Source organism: Balaenoptera borealis, assembly GCF_965194805.1.
Source record: "Balaenoptera borealis genome assembly, chromosome: 2".
NCBI classification, from domain to species: Eukaryota; Metazoa; Chordata; class Mammalia; order Artiodactyla; family Balaenopteridae; genus Balaenoptera; species Balaenoptera borealis.
Window position 1 is genome coordinate 1118205 of NC_138867.1, and position 20901 is coordinate 1139105.

At 60.0% G+C, this 20901-nt stretch overlaps 1 protein-coding gene across 3 annotated transcripts in view; it reads right to left on the reverse strand.

Annotated features, from left to right (window-relative positions):
* Positions 1 to 19795, reverse strand: part of SLC9A3 (solute carrier family 9 member A3) — a gene marked incomplete at its 3' end in the record, with an annotated part of 41297 nt that extends 21502 nt beyond the window's left edge. For all 3 annotated transcript variants that reach the window (XM_082382964.1, XM_082382965.1, XM_082382966.1), the window contains exon 1: positions 19381 to 19795. In XM_082382964.1, the coding sequence (XP_082239090.1) occupies positions 19381 to 19594 (214 nt within the window). In that variant the 5' untranslated portion in view covers positions 19595 to 19795. The remainder of the gene's footprint in view (positions 1 to 19380) is intronic.
* Positions 19796 to 20901: the final 1106 nt, after the last annotated feature.

Here is a 20901-nt window from a genome sequence, read left to right on the forward strand (position 1 = left end):
AACGACCGCAGGAGACAGGACACAGTCTCTGTGGAGCACAAATCCAGGGGCGCCGCGTCGGCAGGGCCCCGAGGAGCCGCATGAGGCCGGGCCGGAGCCTCCCAACAGGGACTTCCGAGCCCACGGGTCTCTGATCGCCAAGGCCTGGGGAGTCACAGCTAATTAAGCACGGCTGCAGGACGGTAACAGCAGGGACACGTGTGTTTACTTCTAATTACAAACCCTCGGACTGACGTTAAAGGTCGGGAGGCGCCCGCGACCAGCCAGCCATTCTGGAGGGGGCCTGCGCAGGGCGGGCACCGGGAAGGTCACTGCCAACGGTCCTCACGCCCCCTCAGAACGCGGCCGGGAACCCGGGGCCCAGGGTCAGGCCCTCTGTGGCCACCGCCCCCAGGGACCTCTCAGCAGGATTCAGCTGAGTCCACGCAATGCAGCGGCACAGTAAATCCCTTGGTTTTACTTTAACACATACGAGCCTTGGTAAATCCAGCTCTGCTTCAAAGTAACCAGATGAACGGTGAAACCCTTCCAGCAGAAAGATGGGCAGTCACTGGAATGCACAGGGGACCCCCCCCTGCTCGGGAGGACGAGCGGTCCGGGTGGGACCTGAAATGTCACACACTCAGGGGCAAAGACACACAGACACACCCACGCAGTGACACAGACACACACAGGGACACACACAGGGACACACAGACACACACAGTGACACACGCAACAGACACAGACACACACACAGTGACACACGCAACACACACAGACACACACACAGTGACACACAGACACACACACAGTGACACACAGACACACACAGGGACACGGACACACACGCAGGTCCCAGCGCTGACTCTCCAGCACTCTCTACAGTCGCGCCGTGGGGTCCCCGCAGCCCCTCCCAGGACAGGCACTGGCCCGAGGACCCTCGTCCTGGGCTCAGAGGCGTCCCCCCAGATGCCACCCCCTGCAGGGCAGGCAGCAACCACCCAGCAGGTGTGACTGGTGATGTCACGTATAATTATATGCATTAATGATAATAATTAACAAGCGTTGTCAAGTGAAGCCATGAGTGAGTGGCCTGGCCCCAGCGCCAGCTGGGTCTGCAGCCGCCAGCCCCCCTCCACACGCAGCGCCCTTCTCCCCAAGAGGCTTCTCCATCCTTCTTCTGTGTCAGCCTGCTCCTAAGTGCTCCACATACAAAGAAGCACACATTTTAAGCTTTGCCTTCTTAAGATTTCATGATTGGCTCTGACTTAAAGACTTGGGAGAAGAATTCATGACAATCACACCCCATGGATGGGCACCAGTGGAGTAGTTCCCATTGTCCCAGCAATGGACCCACTGTCAATAGCTGTCCAGCCAACTGTCCTCTGGGTAATGACCATGAGCTCTGGAAAAAATACCCACAACAAACACAACACTGAAGAGAGAGTAAACGAAGGCAGACACCAGATGGGCTCTCCACACTGAGGAAGGGACCAGTGCCAGCCGATTTCCTTGTTTTTTTATGGCTTTTTTTCAGAGGGCAGGTCCCAGCTGGGGCCATGCAGAGCAGCTAAAACTCAAATAGAAACCTACAGTCTGACTGGATTGAAAAATCAGAGGCTAGAGATCAGGGCAACCACAGGAGCTGAAAAGAGAGGGGGGAAATCCCAGAAAGGAAAGAGCCTGAGAGGCCAAACCCCAAATTCTGTGCATGAACTCTTGAAATCTCTGGCTGATCCTTGAATTACACACAAGAGAGACAGGTCCTGAGCTGCCAGAAGCAAAAATTCAGAGGTTTCAGCTGCTGTCACCACAGGGAGACACATTTGGAGTTTCGGTCCAGTCCTGGCAAAACCACAATGCAGCAACAACACCCACCACAAAAATCAATGCTCTCCAGAGGAACATAACAGAATACAGAGTCTCTACAATGTATCATTCATAGTGTCCTGGAAACAAATCAAAATTACTAGACATATGAAGAAACAGGAAAATGGGATCCATAAATCAGTGGAGACCTCAAGATGACCCAGATGTTGGAATTAGCAGACAAGGACTTGAAAACCGCTATTATAACCATGCTCAAGAATGTAAAGGAAAATATGCTTGTAATGAATTAACAATAGTAAATCTCACCAGTGGAATACAACAGGATTTGGCAATTTTTTTCTAAAAGAGCCAGATAGTAAATTGTTTAGGCTTGTGGGCTACACATTCTGTTTTTCAGTTACTCAGCTCTGCCACTATAGCACAAAATGGTCATAACATATATAAACAGATGAACACCACTGTGTTCCAATAAAACTTTATTTACAAAAACTGGTAGCCAGCCCATGGGCATAGTCTGCTGGCCCTTGAAATAGAAGATATCTAAAAGAACCAAGTTCGAATTCTAGAACTGAAGAATTCAATAACCGAAATAAAAAAGTCAATGGATAGGCTTAATAGTAGATAGAGATGACAGTAGAAATGATCCAATCTGAAGAACAAAGAAAAAAGAAAGATAAAAAGTAAACAGAGCCTCAGTGGCCTGTGGGACAATATCAGAAGAAATTGGAGTCCTAGAAGGAGACGAGAGGGCAATGGAGTAGAAAACAATCTGGAGAAGTAATGACCAAAAATGTCCCCAATTTGATGAAAGATATCAATTTATAGACTTGAGAACTACTTCAGATTAGACGATTTCTATTGCTCTGCTTCAAGTGAAGCTGAGGGTCCAGGGCAGGTAAGTTTGGGTGTGGGAAGGGCCTAAAAGCTGCAGGTCAGAGGTGAAGTGGGCGCCTGGACTTCGGGGTGAGCTGGGTGGGGTCTGGGGCCAGGCCCTCAGCAGAGGAGGGCAGAGGGGCTGCTCCACGGCCTGGGCCCAAGCAGAGCACCACGGCAGGGCCAAGGCACAGATGGTTCACGCTGACGGTGTCAGTTTAATGACACACAGGGCATGATTGCTGAAGGTAGCTGGTAATCAGGTCACTGAGACCTTACTTCACAAAAGAATTCATTGAACTTGAGCTGTGACAGGCACAGCAGCAAAAACAGCAAAGGCAGGTAGAGGTAAGGTTTCCAAATCAGAATCACACGGATCCCAGCGTCGGCACCACACAAACTCCCTTTCTCTGCGTGAGGTGTAAAAAGGGCCACAGAATGGCATGTGCTCGGTGACTCTGCTTTTACAGAATGAGGAAGCTGGAGGCTGGTGGCCCTGGAGGCTAAACAAACCAGAAGAGGCATTCTTCAGAGTTCTAAGATTTAAGAACATAAAGTTAGTTACATCGCAGGGAGCCATCACTGAGGGGAGAAAAGTCTTGACCTCAGTGGAGCTGCTGGTTGGCTGGAGGTCTGGAGACTGACTGCAGTGATCAAATTCACTGGGAAGTCCACCGGAGCCAAGATGCAGGCTGTTCCACTCTGGCGCGGCTTCGGGGAATCTGGAAACAGGTTTCCTGTAGAGGAGCAATGTTACATCTCGCTGACCTTTATACCTTCGTGTGAAAAATTTCAGCAAGGCCATTTTCTCTGAGGATGTCTTTTGTGCAGATAAAGTGCGTGGGCAATGTCCCAAGGTGTCATAAACCACGTCTGCCATTCACGTGGCTGCCGGGTCACCGCAGCCCCTGCTATCAGGGCGCTCCCAGCACTGGCCCCGAAGCCAGGACTTTGTCACAGGCCACTGCCCAGACCCAGAGCAGCAGGAAGCGACGGGACTATTGATTTCTGATATGGACACCGTGCTGCAGAGGGCAAAGGGCGGGGAGACCATCAGAGGACCCTGCACGGGCACCGGGTCTTGAGAAAAGCTGGACAGAGCTATGTAAACTGTCCCTGGGGGCGAACGGCACAGCCAACACCCTCACTGGGACTGCTTTGCACCCCCAGGTTCCCATCGTTCGGCCCAAACGCGTGCAGGGGGCTCAGGACCAAGGGCAGGAGCTGCCCCCCACCCCGTGCTGGGGCCACCCAGAGGAACAGCACCTGTCAGAGTGGTCAAGAGACAGGGTTTCTGCACATTCGAGGGCTTTCTGTTCTGAGGGACCTGTGTTGCCGGTCACTCGCAAGTTATTATTTTATTTCTTTTAGACTTGACTTCCTTATCGTAAGATGACAGTCTAGACCTTTCTGGGCTGTCGTAAAGATGAAAATCAGATTCCTGCAAGGAAGGTGGATTAAGTGTTTCCTTCCCAAGCCCGGTGAAAACAAAAGGGCAATGGTGTCATTTATTTTCTTTATTTTTAGATTTTTGGCCAGGCCAGCAGGAAGAGGGGGTCTGAAGACACTGGCATCCTGGCCTCCCCACCCCTGCAGCCCCCACGCTCCCTGCTGGGCACCGTGAGGTCGGCCCCCACGTGCACGGACCCAGCCTGATCAGCCGGGGGGGTGGGGGTGGGGCGTGGGAGGTCTTGGGCTTGAAAACCAGTGGCCGAATCATGTAAAGCACAAGCAGAGCAAGTGAGGAAACGCTGCAGGGAGAGGCAGGTCCACACTGGGATAAGAAGCTGCATCCTCGACAAAAGAGTGCACTCAGCGATTTACAAACTCTTGTTAATATGAGAAAATACGGGAGCAGAAACTAAAAACTCAATGGAGGGACCTCCCTGGTGGTCCAGTGGTAAAGAATCTGCCTTCCAAGGCAGGGGACGCGAGTTCGATCCCTGGTCGGGGAACTGAGATTCCACATGCCACGGGGCAACTAAGCCCGTGTGCCACGACTACTGAGCCCGCGCGCCTCAACTAGAGCCCACGTGCCGCAAACTACAGAGCCCACCCACTCTGGCGCCCGCGCATCACAACTAGAGAGAAGCCTGCGGGCTGCAGCAAAGAGCCTGCGTGGCGCAACGAAGATCCCGCGTGCCGCAACTAAGACCTGACGGAGCCTAAATAAATAAATAAATATTTAAAAAAACAACAAAACTCAATGGAGGTGTTGGAAGATGAAGTTAAAAGGCTCTCTCAGAAGACAGAGGAAAAAGACAGAGACACCAACACAGGAGAGAAAATTCAAGAGTAGAAAGGACAACACAGGTTCTCTCAGAAGGAGCTAGAAGAGGGACAGAGGGAGAGACACGGACGAAGCAGCCACAAATGTCTCCGGATGAAAGGCTTGTGCTTCTGGGGACCAAGCTCGACAGACGAAATGAGATCTGCCTCAAAGCACATCATTACTGGGGAGAGGAGGCGGGAGGAGGGAGGGGAGAGGGGAGGGGTCCCCAGCATGAATCCAGTAGGTCATCAGTCTGCTCAGGACGGTCGATGTCACCCTCCACTGCACAGCCAGTCCCCAGAGGAAGGGGGGGAAGTCACATTTGGTGGAGAATGGGTCCACCAAAGAGGGGCTCCCCAAGACAGAAGGCATGGGATGCCAGGTGGGGTGCCCCATGGAGGGCAGAGTGACGGGAGGGCCGGTGCTGTGTTTGGCAGAGGGAAGCCCAGGGACCTGGTGTCTCAGGACAAAGCAGCAGACACGGGGTTGGAGTGCTGTGCAGCACAGCAGCCTGCAGGGCTTTGGGGCAGGGAGTTATTTAAGTACGTAGACAATGGCACCACCGACCACAGACAATCATTAACTTTAGGTAAAACGAACGGTTGTGCAGGAAATGGAACAGTGATCTGTGCTATTCCAGGCTACGTTTCGTGTCGTCATAACAGCGTATGGCACTGAAATCTTGGTGGGAACATCAGAACTCAGGGAGCAAGCACGTGGGTGGGGGCAGGTTCCCCACCTCTGGGAAGCTCACATCACAACTCCTTCCCGCCTCACCCACCTCATGTCTGGTCCCGGCCAAGGTAGCTTGAAATGCCCAACACATGGCAGCAAAGCCAGGAGCCACAGGGCGAGCACACTGGCCTTACTGGGGGCGGGGCCGCAGGGCAGATGCTGTGTTCCCAGGTGACATGATCATCTGAGTAGAAAACCCCAAAGAATCAACAAAAAACTCCTGGAACTAGTAAGTGATGACAGCAAGGCTGAAGGATATAGATTGTCAATTGCTTCCTATAAACTAGCAGTGAATGTACGGAATTTGAAATTCAATACACAATACCGATTACATCAGCACCAAAAAAAACCCACGCTTAGGTATAAATCTAACAAAATATGTGCTGGGCCTGTATGAGGAGAACTTCTAAACTTGGATGAAGGAAACTGAAGAAGATTTAAATAAATGGAGAGAGAGTCTACATTCCTGGAGAGGAAGACTCAATATGGTCAAGATGTCAGTTCCCAACATAATCCACAGATACAATGCAACCCCAATAAAAAATCCCAGCAAGTTATTTTAAGTGAATATCAAGAAATTGATTCTCAAATTTACATGGAGAGGAGGTATTAGACCCAGAACAGCCAAGGCAACATTGAAGAAGAACCAAGTTGGAGGATGGACACCACCCAACTCCAGGACTAACTGTGAACTACAGAAACCGAGACAGTGCGGTGTCGGGGACAGAATAGACACACAGATCAACAGACAGAACAGAGCCCAGAAACAGACCCTATAAATGCAGTCACCGATCTTTGACAAAGGAGCAAAGACAACGCAATGGAGCAGAGACAATCTCTTCGACAAATGGTGCTGGAACAACTGACGTCCTCACAGAAGATGAATCGAGACCTCACACCCTTCACAAAAATCAACTCAAAGTGGATCAGGGACCTAAAATGAAACTGCAAGACTATGAAACTCCCAGAGGATAAGACGGCAGAAACCTAGATGACCTCAGGTTTGGAGATGAGTTTTTAGACACAACACCAAAAGTATGATCTATGAAAGAAAGAATTGATAAGTTGGGGTTCCTTCAAATTAATGAAGTGTCTGTGAAAGTTAAGAGAATGAAAAAAGTCATAGACAGGCATAAAATATTTGCAAAACACACATCTGATAAAGGATTTGTATCCAAAATATACAAACGACTCTTAAAACTCAATCAGAAAACAAACAACCCAACTGAAAAATGGGCCCCAAATCTAAACAGACACCTTACCAAAGAAGAAGTGCGGATGGAAGTTAGGACACGAAGAGACACTCACACCATGCGCTGTTGGAAACACAAATGGAAACAACACCACTGCTCATCCTCCAGAATCATTAAAGTCCAGGCACTGACCACACGAATTGCTGGTGAGGACGTGGAGCTCCAGGAACCCCAATGGGAATGCAGAAGGGCGTCGCCGCTCTGGAGGACAGTATAATAGTTTCTTACAAACTCAGCACACTCTTACCATGTGATCCAGCAATCACGCGCCTTGGTATTTACACAAATGAGTTAAAACCTTATGTCCACACAAAACCCTGCACACAGATGATTATAGCAACTGTATTCATCATTGTGAAAGCTTGGAAGCAGCTAAGGTGTCCTTCAGCAGGTAAATGGATAAACTGTGGTCCATCCAGACAGTGGAATATTCTGCACTAAAAAGAAGTGAGCCATCAAGCCATGAAAAGACGTGGAGGAACCTTAGATGCGTGTGACTAAGTGAAGGAAGCCGATGTGAAAGGCTGCATCCTGTAGGATTCCAACTCTAGGATATTCTGGAAAAGGCAAGACCATGGAGACAGTAAAAGCATCAGTGGTTGGGACTTCCCTGGCAGTCAGGTGGTTAAGACTCCGCGCTTCCAATGCAAGGGGCACGGGTTTGATCCCTGGCTGGGGAACTAAGATTCCACAAAAAATAAATAAATAAAAAAAGTAGATACATGTCATTAGACATTTGTCCACACTCATAGATTGTATGACACTGATGGAAATTTAATGTAAACCTTGGACTTCAGTTAATAATAATGTATTGATATTGGTTCATCTATTGTAACCAATGATCGGTGCCAGTGCAAGATGTTGACAATAGGGAAACTGTGTGTGTGTTGGGGGGGGAGGGGAATAGGGATGGGGAGTACAGGAAACTCTCTGGACTCTTTGCTCAATGATCCTGTAAATTTACAACTAAAAATATTCGGTCTACTAACTTTTAAAAGCCAGCATCTCTGCAGCCACGGTGGGTGCTCCTCTGGACGGTGGGCCTCGCGCTGGGATGTGGCCTCAGGAGGCCGGGCCAGGGATGGAGGTGACACACTGAGTACTAGAGGGCGGGATGGGCGGGCTGGGAAACATGCCTGCTTGTCACCCAGAGGGAGAACCCGGTGCCGTCAGCCTGCAACTTCCCGCCAGCGTCAACCATCCGTCCTGATTCTACTGCGCCAACACGACGGGAAGGTTCCCCCAGAATTCTTACAAACAAAAGCCCCACTTTTTACTGCAAAGGGTGTTGTTGCCACCCACAGGGAGGGGTCCCACGGACCAGCAGAGTGAGGTCCGGGACCCGGGACGCCGGCCCGGGAGGGGGCCTGCCCCTTGGGGGTGTGCGGCGGGGTGCCAAGGAGGGAGGCGTGGGCAAGCGTGAGTGTGCGCGAGCAGGGGCGGCACCATCTTCAGACACCAGCTCTGGCGGCCCCGGCGACGACGGCAAAGCCCGCTAGCGACGCGGCGGACCCGCGGTCCAGCGCCGGCCAGGCCCAGGTGCGCGGCAGTCTCAGACCTTCGAGTCTGCGGCACAAGGCGCTTCGCCGAGACCCGGGAGCTCCGTTCACACGGGACTCGGCGCGAGAGGACCTCCCGGGGGAGAAAGTCCCGCCCGGGGCGCAGCGGCCTCGCTGCTGTCCGCTCCTCAGCCCTGCGGGCCTCTCCCTGCCCCGAAGGAGGGGCCCCGACGACCACCGACGCAGGGTCCTCGGAGCCCGGGAGCTCCACGGGAGGCGGGAGCCGAGGCTGCGACCCCTGCGACCCGCCCTGCGCACACCCCGCGGGCCCCCGACGGGCGGGCCCAGGCCATGCTGACGGGAAGAGGTGCAGACGGGTGCGCGGCTGCGAAGCGGAGGACCTTGCTCCCGGACAGCGGACGACTCGTCTCGTTTAACTTTAACTTCCCACGGTCAGGCCGGGGGGCCTGCGTGGATTAGGCTGAGAACAGCTAAGCGCGGCCCCGGGGCTCCTGCAGGCGGGGGCGGGGGGGGCGGCGATGCGGTGGTCCCACGCGCTCGGGCGGCCTGTCCTCAGAGGCGGCCACCGCGGGCACGGGGTCAGGGCCAGGCCTCCTCTGAGGACAGGCCGTCCGGGCAGCCGGCCTCCTTCCCGCTGCTCTCCTGGCCGCCTCGGGCCCCCCTCCCCCGAGACTCCGTGGCCACGGGCCACGGGCACGGCTCAGGACGGCAGGGACTTGCAGCCTGTGGCTTGGGGGGGCACTCACGCCGTCTGCCTTCCGGACGTGCTCAGCTCATTAACACTAAAAGGGATCTGCAGATCGTGGGAAAACCAGGATTGTAAATGGAAAGCCCGCCGGAGCTACTGCTCGCATGCCAGTTCCCTGGGTGCCCTTGAGGGCCAGGTGGGGGTCTGCGGGGGCTGCAGGGACAAATTCCCCTGGTCTCTGCCCCCCGCACCAGCTGGAAGAGGCCGGGGGGGCCGGGCGTGTTGGGAGGAGGGTCCCAGAGCACTGGGCCCGGGGGGCAGTCGGGTTGGACTGCCTCCCCTGGCCTGGCGAGAGGAGCCTGTCCTTGCCCCCGGGCGGCCACGTGTGGTCACCCTGCATCGCCAGTGCCTCCCTGGGGTGCCCCGGCGGAAGGCAGAGGTGGTGCTGGGCCAGGATGTGCTCCCCTCAGGCCCCCAAGGCAGGCCGTGGGCAGGGCTTGGGGCTGAGGGCGCCCTTGCCATCGGAACGTTCCTGGTTCTAGCAAGTTAATGAGTAAAGGATTTTGACAACAGATGCCGCATTCTCCATCCAGGGCCTTCTCAGAAGCTTAAAACTGCCCTCCTTTTGTAGTCTGTCCCCAGGAAGGTAGGCTGTATGGGGCTGGGGGGGAATGAGGGGGAGAGGGCTGGGCCCTCACAGCCTGCACGTGGGTGTGTGCCCACAGGCCCCACCTCACACACTCACCCCCGAGCCCTGCTCTGTTCACTAATTATATTGCTAAATGGCGGTCACGTGATCCCCCCTCCCAAATCCTAGCAACACTGTACTGGAGACCCCAGCACCGAAAGGGTCACCTAACAGCCGGGGTTTGAGGTGCACCTGCGTGGGGCCAACACCAGGTCACAGAGAGGTCACTCCTCACACTCCTGGCCAGCTCCGTGCAACACCCTCTCCAGCTGGGAACTCACTGGGTAAAAGCCAGCACCCTGCTGAGTCCACAGAATCATTCCCACCCCAGGACAGGTGGGAACTGGGAGGCTGCAGGCAACAGGTGTGTGGGGGGCAGGACTGCCCAGCCCCCCTCCTTACCCGGCATTAAAGGACCCTGGCCCCTGCCCTTGCTGGTGCCACGAGGTCCTGGCTCCCACCGTCCACCTCAGACTTAGTGTCTGTAGTTATTGTGTGACTGTCTTGGCATTTTCGTTTTCATCCAACTATTGTTCGTTGACCTCTTATTAAGGCCGGGTGCTGTGCAGGGTAACTACAGCGGTCACAGAATGTCCACCCGGCAGCTTCTAAGCACCTGTTTCAGTCTGCACCCGAGGGAGATGCTGAACCTGGCCGTGTCCCTGCTGAGGAGGCTGAGGGGTCAGAGGGGACAGCAGCTTGCCCACAGCAAGGCCATCACAAGTCCTCTTAGACGCAGTGGCAGGCCAGGCAGATGCCAGGGTGTGGGGGGCCCTGGGGCGTCCTCAGATCCTGTGAGGTTGCAGGCAGCCTCCAGGAGCCCAGCCGGGCGGCGCCTGCTCAGGACAGCGACCGTCTGCTTCCGCCTGCTGCCCGCCCGGGAGACCCACAGGCTTGGGCCTGGCCCCTGCCTCACCCCAGAAGCTCTGATTCGAGATGTTGGGGCCGACGACCCCCAGGGGACTGAACCGGACTGAGAACCGGGGGTCTCGCCAGGCTTCCCAGAAGCTGATGAGAGTCTGAGGCCGGCGACACGCCCACCCCAGGCTACAAGGCAGCCGGTCTCCGTCCGGATTGTCAACTGAAGGAGGAGAAGGAAGGTTTCGCTGCCTCAGGAGGCGGAAGGGTTAGGTTTGGGGTTAGCAGTCACATGTGGAGGTGCTCTGGCACGTTCTGCTCGGTTACTGAGTTACTGCTGGTGCTGCCTGGGGGCGACGCTGCCTTCCGGAGAGCCTGGCCTCCGAACGGGCCTGTGCAAAGTAGCGGGAGGGAGGCTGCACCCCTCCCACCCCCGCCCCCAGGCAGCGCTGAGGAGGCCTGCTCTGGGGCCCTGCCCTGGGGGTGCCTGGCGGCTTCTCCAGCAGAAAGGCCTCTGTGACCCCAGGATACAGCTCTCAGGGGGCCAAGGCTCTTCCCAGCCGCGCCCCTGGGAGCCCGGCTTCTCCTGCTGGAGTGGGGCCCGGGAGCCTCCTCACGGCCCCGTGCGCCCCCGCTGACTGTGTGGGGTGAGGACGATGTGAACACTCGCCAGAGCCCCAGGCCTGTCTCACCCGCTCCTCACAGACCCTGGTAGGGAGAGTGTGACCCAGAGGCACATGAGGGGACCTCAGGTCCCCAGCATCCACGGCCACTTGGGGACCAGATCTTAGTGCCACGGGTGAAACCCTCAACCCACGGGCACCAGCACACGCACACAGGCGCGAGGGCCTCCCGGGCGGCCCTGCCTCGGTGGGTCCACACCGAGCAGCAGGCAGGGGGCACCGCACCGGCACCCAGCACGTGGGGGCCACGTGCCAAGGGAAGCAGGCTGGGAGGCTGCAGGCCCGTGTTCGCTGTGCCCCAACGTCTAGGGCCCGCTAAACCTGAGCAGAAACAGAGCCCTGCGAGCTGGCGGTTTCCACCCTTTGTGTGATTCCAAGAGCCGTGAGAAGCAGCCATTTCCAGCTTTCGCATTCGGCCTTTCCCAGCTGAGAACTCAAAACCAGTTGGACTTTGGCAAGAGAGCTCCGCAGGTGGTGAACTCATCGCAGTCTTCCTGATGTACCCAGGAGGAAACGGGGCCTGACCCTCCCCCTCCAGCCTGCGGCCTCTTCCGCGAGCACCGGGTGGGCCCTGGAGGACCCCGGTCTGCCCCCGGCCCCAGAGGCTGGAGGTCCAGGCTCACAGGACGTCCTCCCAAGCCGACACCTGGCCACCCCGCCAGGGCCACATCTGTGCCGGAAGCAGAGGGTTCAACCGGGGGCCTGTGATGACTCAGCTCAACACCCCCCCAAGTCCACACCCTCCAGCCTGTCCCACATCTCCACCGTCCGGCCCTGACCACCCCCCACCGTGGCTCCGGTGGCCCTGACACCTTCCCCACCCGCCAGCGCTGGGGCCCCGTGGCTGGCATCTCCGCCTGGACCACCTCCCCCAGCCCCTCTTGCTCTGCCGGCCCCTCCTTTTGCGGCCCATCTCGACTGCCCCCCAGGGGGGAAGCCGGCACCCTGGCCACCACCTGACCCCTCAGCCTGGACTCTGAACCCCTGTGTCCAGCAAACCCTGGGGCCTCTCCATTCATTCTAGAACCGATGTGTGAACACTCAGGTCACAGATGTGGGCCTGAGATGCAGCCAGCTCCAAGGAAAGACCCCATGACCTCAAGATGCCGCCCGGGGCCTTGCAGTGGGACCTCAGCCCCAGCCCTACAGGCGGCTCAGGCCTGGCAGAGCCGGGGTCCCGGCAGAGGCGAGGCGGCACCAGGCCCCTCCCTGTCCTGGGACACTGGAGGCGCAGAGGCCAGAGCGACACTGCCTGGCTGGGCCCTCAGTGCTCAGACACGTCGTTCGGAGTCTCCGGAAGGCAGACCTGGATCTCCCTTCCGATCCTCAAGCAGGTACGCACCGTTTTTCCGGCTTGTCTGTTCTGAACACGCTTATGGGAAGAATCTTACAAAATCAGAGGGATTTTGCAAACATTACAAACCACCACGGGGCAGCTCAGCTCAGGGGGTGATGGGTCCGACCCACCCTCATCTCTCCCTTGGGGTCCTGTCCCTCCCGGAGGGGTCCAGGGTGCTCGGCCCAGAAGCCTCTGAGGCCCCACTTCGCTGGGACGCGTGTGGCCGGTGGACCCGCTGGCCCCTCACCTGCCACCCCTCTCCTGGGTGGCCTCCTCAGCTGCCCCGCAAACATGCCCCCATATGGCCACCTCAGGGCCTCTGCGGGGCCGTCTGGACCCTGGAAATGTCCCCCTAACCCTCAGGGCTCACTCCTCCCCACCTGCGCTATTCTCTTCTTTCCCTGTTCTGCCAGGACTTGACGCCAGGCATCCCGCGGCTGGACTCGCCTGCTCCCGGGGGGGGGCGTGACACACCCCGAGGAGGTCTGGGTCTGTTTCATTGGAAGCCGTGTCCTCGTGGCCTGCAGCGGTGCCAGGCACGTGGCAGCATTAATGTTTGTAAGATGAATGTTAAACTAGCGCTCAGAGCTGTGGCTGCTAAAAATCAAGCATTTTGGCTGCACTAATAAAATAAATCAAACGTTGGAGCCCAGATGTCGTACTGTGCCGGGGATACGCGCGGCTGGGGCCCGAGTCCAGGCTCCGCCCAGGGGGCCCGTGAGCCGGCGCGCAGGCGTCTGTCTGCGGCCCGCGAGTGGGGACCCGCGAGCCTGTTCTGCCCTGTCTTGCTCCAGAAGGCAGGACTGGGTGTGAACTGACCGAATCAGCTCGTCAGGGAGCTGCTTCAGGCCAGGCCTCGCGCGGGCGAGCTCTCCCCACCTCAGACCTACAGCCCGCCGTGCTCCAAGCTGATGCGGCCTTGCCCTCGGCGTGGGGCGGTCACCGGGTGCGCGTGTGTGGCAATTCCGGCCGAGAACCTGGCTGAGGAGCTTCGCGTCTCGAGGGTTTGCACGAAGCTCACACCGTCGTGGAGTGTCCATCCCTTCCCCCACTCACGCGCCTGCCCAGCTACCCGTCTAGCGGCCCGTCCGCCGAGCACACACGTCTGCACACACACCTGCAGGAGCGCCGCCGGGGCAGGCCTGCCTCCAGGCACTGGGGACGCGCAGGAACGGACAGACGCAGCCCCCGCCTCTGCAGAGCTGACCTGGTTGAACCCAGACCCCAGTGTCGAGGGGGCAACCTCAAGACCCCAGTGGGCTGGAGGGTTCTGAGCTCAGAAGAGGAGGGGGCAGAGATGCTGGTGGGTGGGGCTCCTGGCCTGGCCGCAGGGGTGACGGGGGGGTAGCGGCTGGGCTTCAGCTAGAACCCAGGGAAGCCGGCAGGGCCACAGCCTCGCACCCACGGGGCCTTGCTGCTCCCGTGCCCAGCGCTCCTTGGGCCTCTGCCACCCCGCCAGTCCCCTGCCCATCCCCCCCCCCCACTAATAGTGTGCCTCCCTCATCCCCACCCGGCCCACAGGCCCCTGGAGCTCAACTCCCCGAGTCTGATGGGCTCTGTAGGCAGGGCTGGGTGGGGAGGGCCTCTGCAGGCACCTGGGTTCTGCCAGCACCCCTCTTCCCCCTGCCCTGGGCAGACAGAGAAGACAGACTTCACAGTATGAAGAAGGGATGGAGAAGGGGCAGGAGGCACTGAGCAAGGTCAGGAAGGAGGGCGGGGGCTGGCTGGGAGCAAAGGTGCAGGGGTGGGGTGGGCAGAAAGCCACCCCAGTGAAGCAGACATCACGCCAGGAAAGCACCCAGGCGCCTCCAAGGTTTCCTGGTGCAGGGGACGGGCCCCAGCTGTGCCCACCTCAGCCCAGGGAGGTCACCACCCACTCTGGGCTCCAGCGCAGAGAGGGCTGGAGGAGTCCCTTCTCAGAGGGAAGGCAGAAGGAGTGGAGGGAGCCCAGGACCACCAGCCCTGACCTGGTCCACCGCACACTGAGCCCCCTGCCCCACTCTGCCACACGCTCCTGGTAAAACTTGCTGTCAGAAGGGACTCGGACGCTGGGAAGAAATAAACGTGAGGCTGACCAGGCGCCGGACTGGGAGAGCCCAGCAGCAGGTGTCAGGGACCTTTGGGACTTGCAGTCTTGGGAACACTGCCGTGATTCTCTTGGATCCTCTTGCGGGAATTGGCTGGATGGGAAAATCCCTGGAGAGTTCCTTCTGCCAAGCAGGCAGGACTGGGGCTATCAGCACTTCCCAACCTTTGCCCCTCTTCCTCAGGATACTCCAGAGAGGTACCTTAGCTCCAAATGCAGTGGATTGTTTTACAGCCCGTGGCTAATTCTCCCACGGGCAGTTCCTGACAAATGAGACTTTACACTTTCAGCACAGAATGTCCCTCCCATAGAGACTCTTGGGAGAGGCCTTGGTTCCAAGACCTTGGATGATGGGTCTTGACTCCATCTGTCCTGCCAGGCTTGGGGTCCACTAGGGCCCACTGATTCGTCTACTCCTGGGAGGATGGGGTCCACCGAGGACTCCCGCTGCTCACCCTGCCTTTTTAGGTCATCCTTGTTCTCCAGATCCTCTCATGCACTCTTTCGAGCGCTGTAAGGGAAATTCAGTGGCAACGGGGAGAAGAGCATGGTGGAGGGCGCCGGGGAGCCCACAGGACAGAGGGACAGGGGTTGGGTGCAGCGATGGGGGTTCTGGTCTTAGGACCAGAGCACACGAAGCGAAAACCACAAGCTTCCGGTGTCAACCCAAGGAGGTAAACATTGCCCACCACTCCCCGACAGCCTGGGAGCACAACCCAGGGCAGACACCCAGCACCCGAACTTCAGAGAAATCCACCGACGCGGCAGGTGCTCTGGACAGAAGCCATGGGTGTCCCAGCACCCGGGGGCTGTGCCCCTCCCCTGGCAAGGGCTGGGGCTGGACCAGAGGAGAAGCCACAGTGGAAGCGCTTTGCAAGTGACAGGAATCGGGGTCTAGGGGCCTGGAGAGCAGAGTCTGACCTGATAAGGCAGCTGCCGACAACGTCCGGCAGAACAGAGCGTGACCCCAAGGCTGAGCTCCAGCTGGAGCACAGGTGGGAAAAGGGACCCGCGTCTCCAGGAGCCAAGGTGCTGCAGTCTCGGAGGGGCAGAGCGGGTAAAGTGTGCAGATAGGGTCGCACGCGTGACCATAGAGGCCCTGGCTACTCCTCAGGGTGCCCGGGGGACCGTGTCCGGCTTCTGCTGGTTAGGAAGGACACCCCCCGCCCCCGCCGGGGTCTCTTCCTCCAAGACTGGGTGAAGAGGGAGGGGGTGACCAAGCATGGAGCAGGACCACTTGCAAAACCCCAGGGGCCATGGGGGAGGGGCCGAGGGTCTCAGAGGGCCACAGCTGCTGGGCACGCCTGGGTCAGCGCCACCCACCGCAGCTGCTGCCTTCCCTGAATCCGGGGGGACCCATGGGCTCCGGGTTCTTCCCGAAGTGTTCCTGCCGGGGGGTGGCGGCAGCCCCCTCCCTCCTTGGGGGTGGGATCTGGGCGGGGGCCGCCCTCTTAGAGACAGAGGAGACGGAGAGGGAGAGGAGAAACAGCCGAGACGGCGAGTTCCGCCTGCCCCTCTGGCTCCCCAGCTCAGAAGCCAAGTCACCACTTCCAGCAGCTCCGGCCAGAAGTCAGCGGTGCCCTCAACCCACCGGCTCGGCGCCAGAGCATGACAAACGGGGTCTCCCTTGCGGCCTCCAGGAGCACCTACCCTGGTCACCCACCACCTCCAGGCTCTGTCTGCAGAAGCCGCCTGGGTCTCCACCCTCAGGTGGGCCCCACCCAGTGCTGCCACAGCTTCGCGATCCCGCACGGCCGAAGCGCGCCCACTGAGCCCACTAGGCGTTGGCCCCAGAGGGGGCCAGAGGAGATAGGACAGGATGAGGGAGAGGGAGTCCAACCGGGGCCAAGGCCCAGACTCATCCTGGTGGGAGCTGAGTGGCTGCAGACTCGAGGCGCCCCGCGGAGCACACGTCCCACGCGTGGCCCCGGCTTTCCCCACGCACCCAGGGGCAGACACCGCCCCACCCACTGCAGGAGAGCCTTCAACCTCGGCCCTGCAGGCTCAGCCGGGAGCTGCGCACCAGCTCCCGGCCTGGCTTCATCCCCTTCTGCGTTTCCTGACGATGCAACAGCAGGGAGGGACCCGGGCAGGCCCGAATGCACCCGCGAAGAGGGGCCTGGGGTCTCGGGGGTCTGAGCGCTCGGCAGCCACACCTGCTCCTCATCTCTGTCTGAGCTGCGGGGAGACGTCTGTGCAGAGACACCTGGTGCGCTAGAGGCGGGGGCCCCGGGCACCAGATGGATAGTTGGAGGTGCTGGGCTGCGGCGGGGAGGCCTAGGGTGGGGCCCCGAGGTATATGGTGAAGGGGCAGCCGAGGGGCAACAGGGACAGGACAGGACAGAAGGGGATGGGGGGGCGCCGCAGGGAAGGGCAAAGAGGCGGGGTCACGTGAAGCCCATGCTGAGCCGCCCGGAGGGCCTTGGGGACCTGGGCAGGGTCAGTGCAGTGGGTTCCAGAGGACAGGGGCGTGGCTGGGAGGGGGCTGGGCCTGGGGAGGTCCCAGCTTACTTTCTGAGATGGGAGAACGGAGTCTCTCCACTGTGCAGCCTGTTCACGGGCGAGACCCTCTGCCGTCACAGCAGGAGCCTCCAAATGCAGGACAGCGTGGGCAGCGTCGGGGCCAGGCCTGGCCCAGGGCAGGAGGGCACTCCCAGGCCAGCCAGGCCGGCCCCGTGGGTCTTCTCTCTGGGGTCCTCTTCATGTTCCCTTACAGCCCCCCACCGAGCCTCTACCCAAGCTGGCCCCCCTTCCCCCTCGGATGGGGTCAGCAGCCCCAGGGGAGGCGGAGCTACTGAAGTGGCGGCAGGAAAACACATTCTGGGCCCGTCCTGCCCACGAGAGGCGGAGCTGGTGGGAGCAGCCCCCCCCCCCCAAGAAGGTCCCCTCTGGAGGAGACGAGCGCTCAGGAGACCTCGGGGCAGTCTCTTCCTGGGTGAATAACAGACACTGGACCTCCAGGTGCAGGACCTGGGGCTGGGCTTGCACAGAAAGGACAGGGGGGCTCCAGGTCCCAGGTGGGGACCCCCGGAGTGTCACGGGTCCACCCTGCACATATCCTGACCGTGGTTTCACAGAAGAGAGAAGGGGGCTGAGGAGGAGATCCCCGCTCTGCCCCAGAAACTGGTCAGCTCCCAGGGGAGACTCAGGACGGGGTGCTGCTCCTAGAGCCCCAGGGTGAGGCTGGACCTGCCCCGTAAGTGACCAGCAGAAAGTGGCCAGTGTCGGCAAGTCCCCTGCGGCAGAGACGTCCAGAGGAGACACAGCACGTGAGACCCCATCTCGGTGCCGACATTTCACTGCTGATGTCACAACCCCCCACAAAAAAGCCAAGGAGTGGAGGGCAGCTTGGGCCCAGGGACCGGGCAGGCAGGGCCCAGGAACTAAACAGACACTGGAGGAAAAAGGGGGAGGCAGAGGGGTCGGAGAGCTTTTAAAGAAACAGAACAAAACGAGAGACTTAAAGGGAGGTCGCTGGCACAGCAGGACACATGGCAGGCAGGGCTGAAGGAGAAACAAGCTGTAACCAGCCGCCAAGGAACACCAGGAACCCCCAAAGCCAGGTCCAAAGTCCTCTGACCGACTCTCCCCAGAGCCTGCCCCTCCTGGTCCTGCTGAGGAGGTCAGCAGCCCCCGGCCCCTCCCCATTCCAAAACCTCTGCTGACCCATCCCTGTCCGGCTGTTCTGTGGCGAGGGGGGAGCCCTCAGACCCCCTCACAGGGTTTCCCCCGCTCCACCTACTAATTACGCCTGCCCTCACACCTCCGCCACCTCGGGGAAGACCCTCCCTGGTGTTGATCAACACGTTGAAACTTTGGTCCTCAGAGGCTCTTAAGAAAGCTGACCTTCCTGTCACCTTGCCCGGGAGTTACCTGCAATTCCCACTTTGCTGGTTCAGTGGAGCAAGTCAGGAGAAGAGAAATCTGACAGACCAGGATTTTTAGAAGAGAAACACTGTCAGTGGAAAACTTGCTCCTATAAATAGGACTGTACTGGGTTTCATCTTGGTGACACCATTTTTCTTTCTGCACTGGGGACGGAGTGCTCCAGCGCTTGAAGGCAAGGACATTCCCTCTCTCCTGCACTAACAGCCCCGACAAGCCCGACGGACAGAAAACCTGGCTGCGGGAGCCCCAGCGCGGAGCAGTCCGCGACGTCTGCTGGCCTGGATGGGGCAGAGGGAGTCCTGACCGCGGAGACCCGGGGACCCGGGGACCCGGGGACTCAGGAGGCTGCGCCGCCCGGCCGGGACCGGGTAACCCTCGGCCATGAGCACTGCCACTCCGGGCCCGGCCAGGCTCGCAGTCCCCGAGCCTCGCCCTGAGCGACCCAGGGCCGAATCCCCGGGGCTGGCCGCGGCGCTCCTCGACGGGACCGCCGGGCAACCGGCCTTGGACGCGTCCCTTCCACAGGGAAGAGCCCGGACCCGGCGGAGCCCGTGAAGAAGGCGGCGCAGGCAGCCGGCTCTGTCGGCCGGGGGCGCAGGAAGGGACCCGCAGACCCGGCGGGTGGGCGGAGGGGAAGTCGCGGCGGGGCCAGGAACCCGCGCCCAAGGAGCCCGAGCCGGCTTACCGATCTTGGCCAAGCTGGCCACGAGGATCCAGAGCGCGATGATGTACGGGTCCTGGACGTGGTGCCATTTGAAGGTGACCACCTGGAAGCCCTGGCTCTCCCCGTGCGCGCCGCCAGGCTTCTCCTCGACGCCCTGCGCCCGCGGCAGCTCGCCCAGCGCCAGCAGCACCAGCAGCAGCCCCCAACCAGGGCCCGGGGCCCCGCGCCCTGGCATCGCCGCCACCGCTCAGCGCCCTGCCCAGATGCTCAGGTCGCGAGAGACCTGCTGCGCCCTGCGGGACGTGCCGCGCCGGGGCCGCCGGACCAGCGGGGCCGGCGGGACTCGCGTTGGGCGGCGCGGAGCCGAGTGTGCTCTGGGTGAGGGCTGCTGTCCCGGTCCCCGCCCGCCAGGGTGGCCTTTAATCCGGCGCCCCCCTCCCTCCCCGGGGCGGAGCCTTCCCGCCCGCGCCGCGCGCACGAGAGCGCAGCCGGAGTCGCCTGCTCTCGGCCCGCCCGCCGGCGTGCGGCGCACGCCCGCCGGGCCGCCAGACCTCGCCTCCCACCGCCGCGCCCCGGGAACCTCATCTTCCACTCACGCCGGCCTGCCCCCTCCCCGCCCTGCGCGCTCTCTGTCCCGCCCTCACTGGCGCCCTGGGCGGGAGGGCGCAGGCCCGGGCGACCGCCTCCCTTGGGGGCGGAGGGCAGCGCCGGGGTCCCTGCGGTCTCAACTGCCGGGTGTGGGCGTCGGTGCCTCGGGCGCCCCTTGGCTCCACTCCTGAGTTGCCTGGGGCCGCTGTGGGCACACTCACCCGGAGGCGCTCCTTGTCCCTAAAGGCGGGGGCCTGGGACTGCGCCGAACCCACTAGAAGCCTGCGGGTCAGAAGGGGCCAGGCCTTAAGGCCCCTGCTGTGTCTCCGCCTGGAGCCTGCATTTCCTGACAGGGTCAACAACTTGTCAGAAGCCAGCGCCTCCCCACGGCGCCTTGGTGGGGGAGAATCCAAGTCCCTCTGCCCTCCCCCATCCGGGGCTGCCCCTGCTCCTTTCATGAGGGGCCCCTCCCCTCCGACCTGGGAGCCCAGCACCCCCGCCCCCACAAGACCTCCAGCAAGGGGACTCCCGGCCCTTTCTCCCCAGGGCTTGGCCGGGGCTCCACGTCCAGGCCTCGACCTGCTCTTGCTTGTGCTCCCAGCTAGATGGCTCACCTGGGCCCTGGATGAGGCCAACACAGCGCTCATTTCCTCCCAGGCCCACACTGCAGCCTCAGTACCTACCGGGCATACCCTCTTCCGGCGTTTCTGCCCCAGGCCTAGGAGGCAGGCGCCCTGCTCCGATCCCCCGGCATACCTGTCCGCTGCACCTTCAGAACCCACACGAAACCTGGCCCCTGCTCAGCACCTGTGCCCACCACGCAGCTGCTCAGAGCCTCCCTCCCGCCCCCTTCACCTGCCCTGCCGGCCGCCTAGGGACCCTCCTACTTAGAGGAAGGGACTCTGCTCCCTCCCTGACCTCCTTGGAGACCCTTTCTGGGTCTCCTTCCCTGAG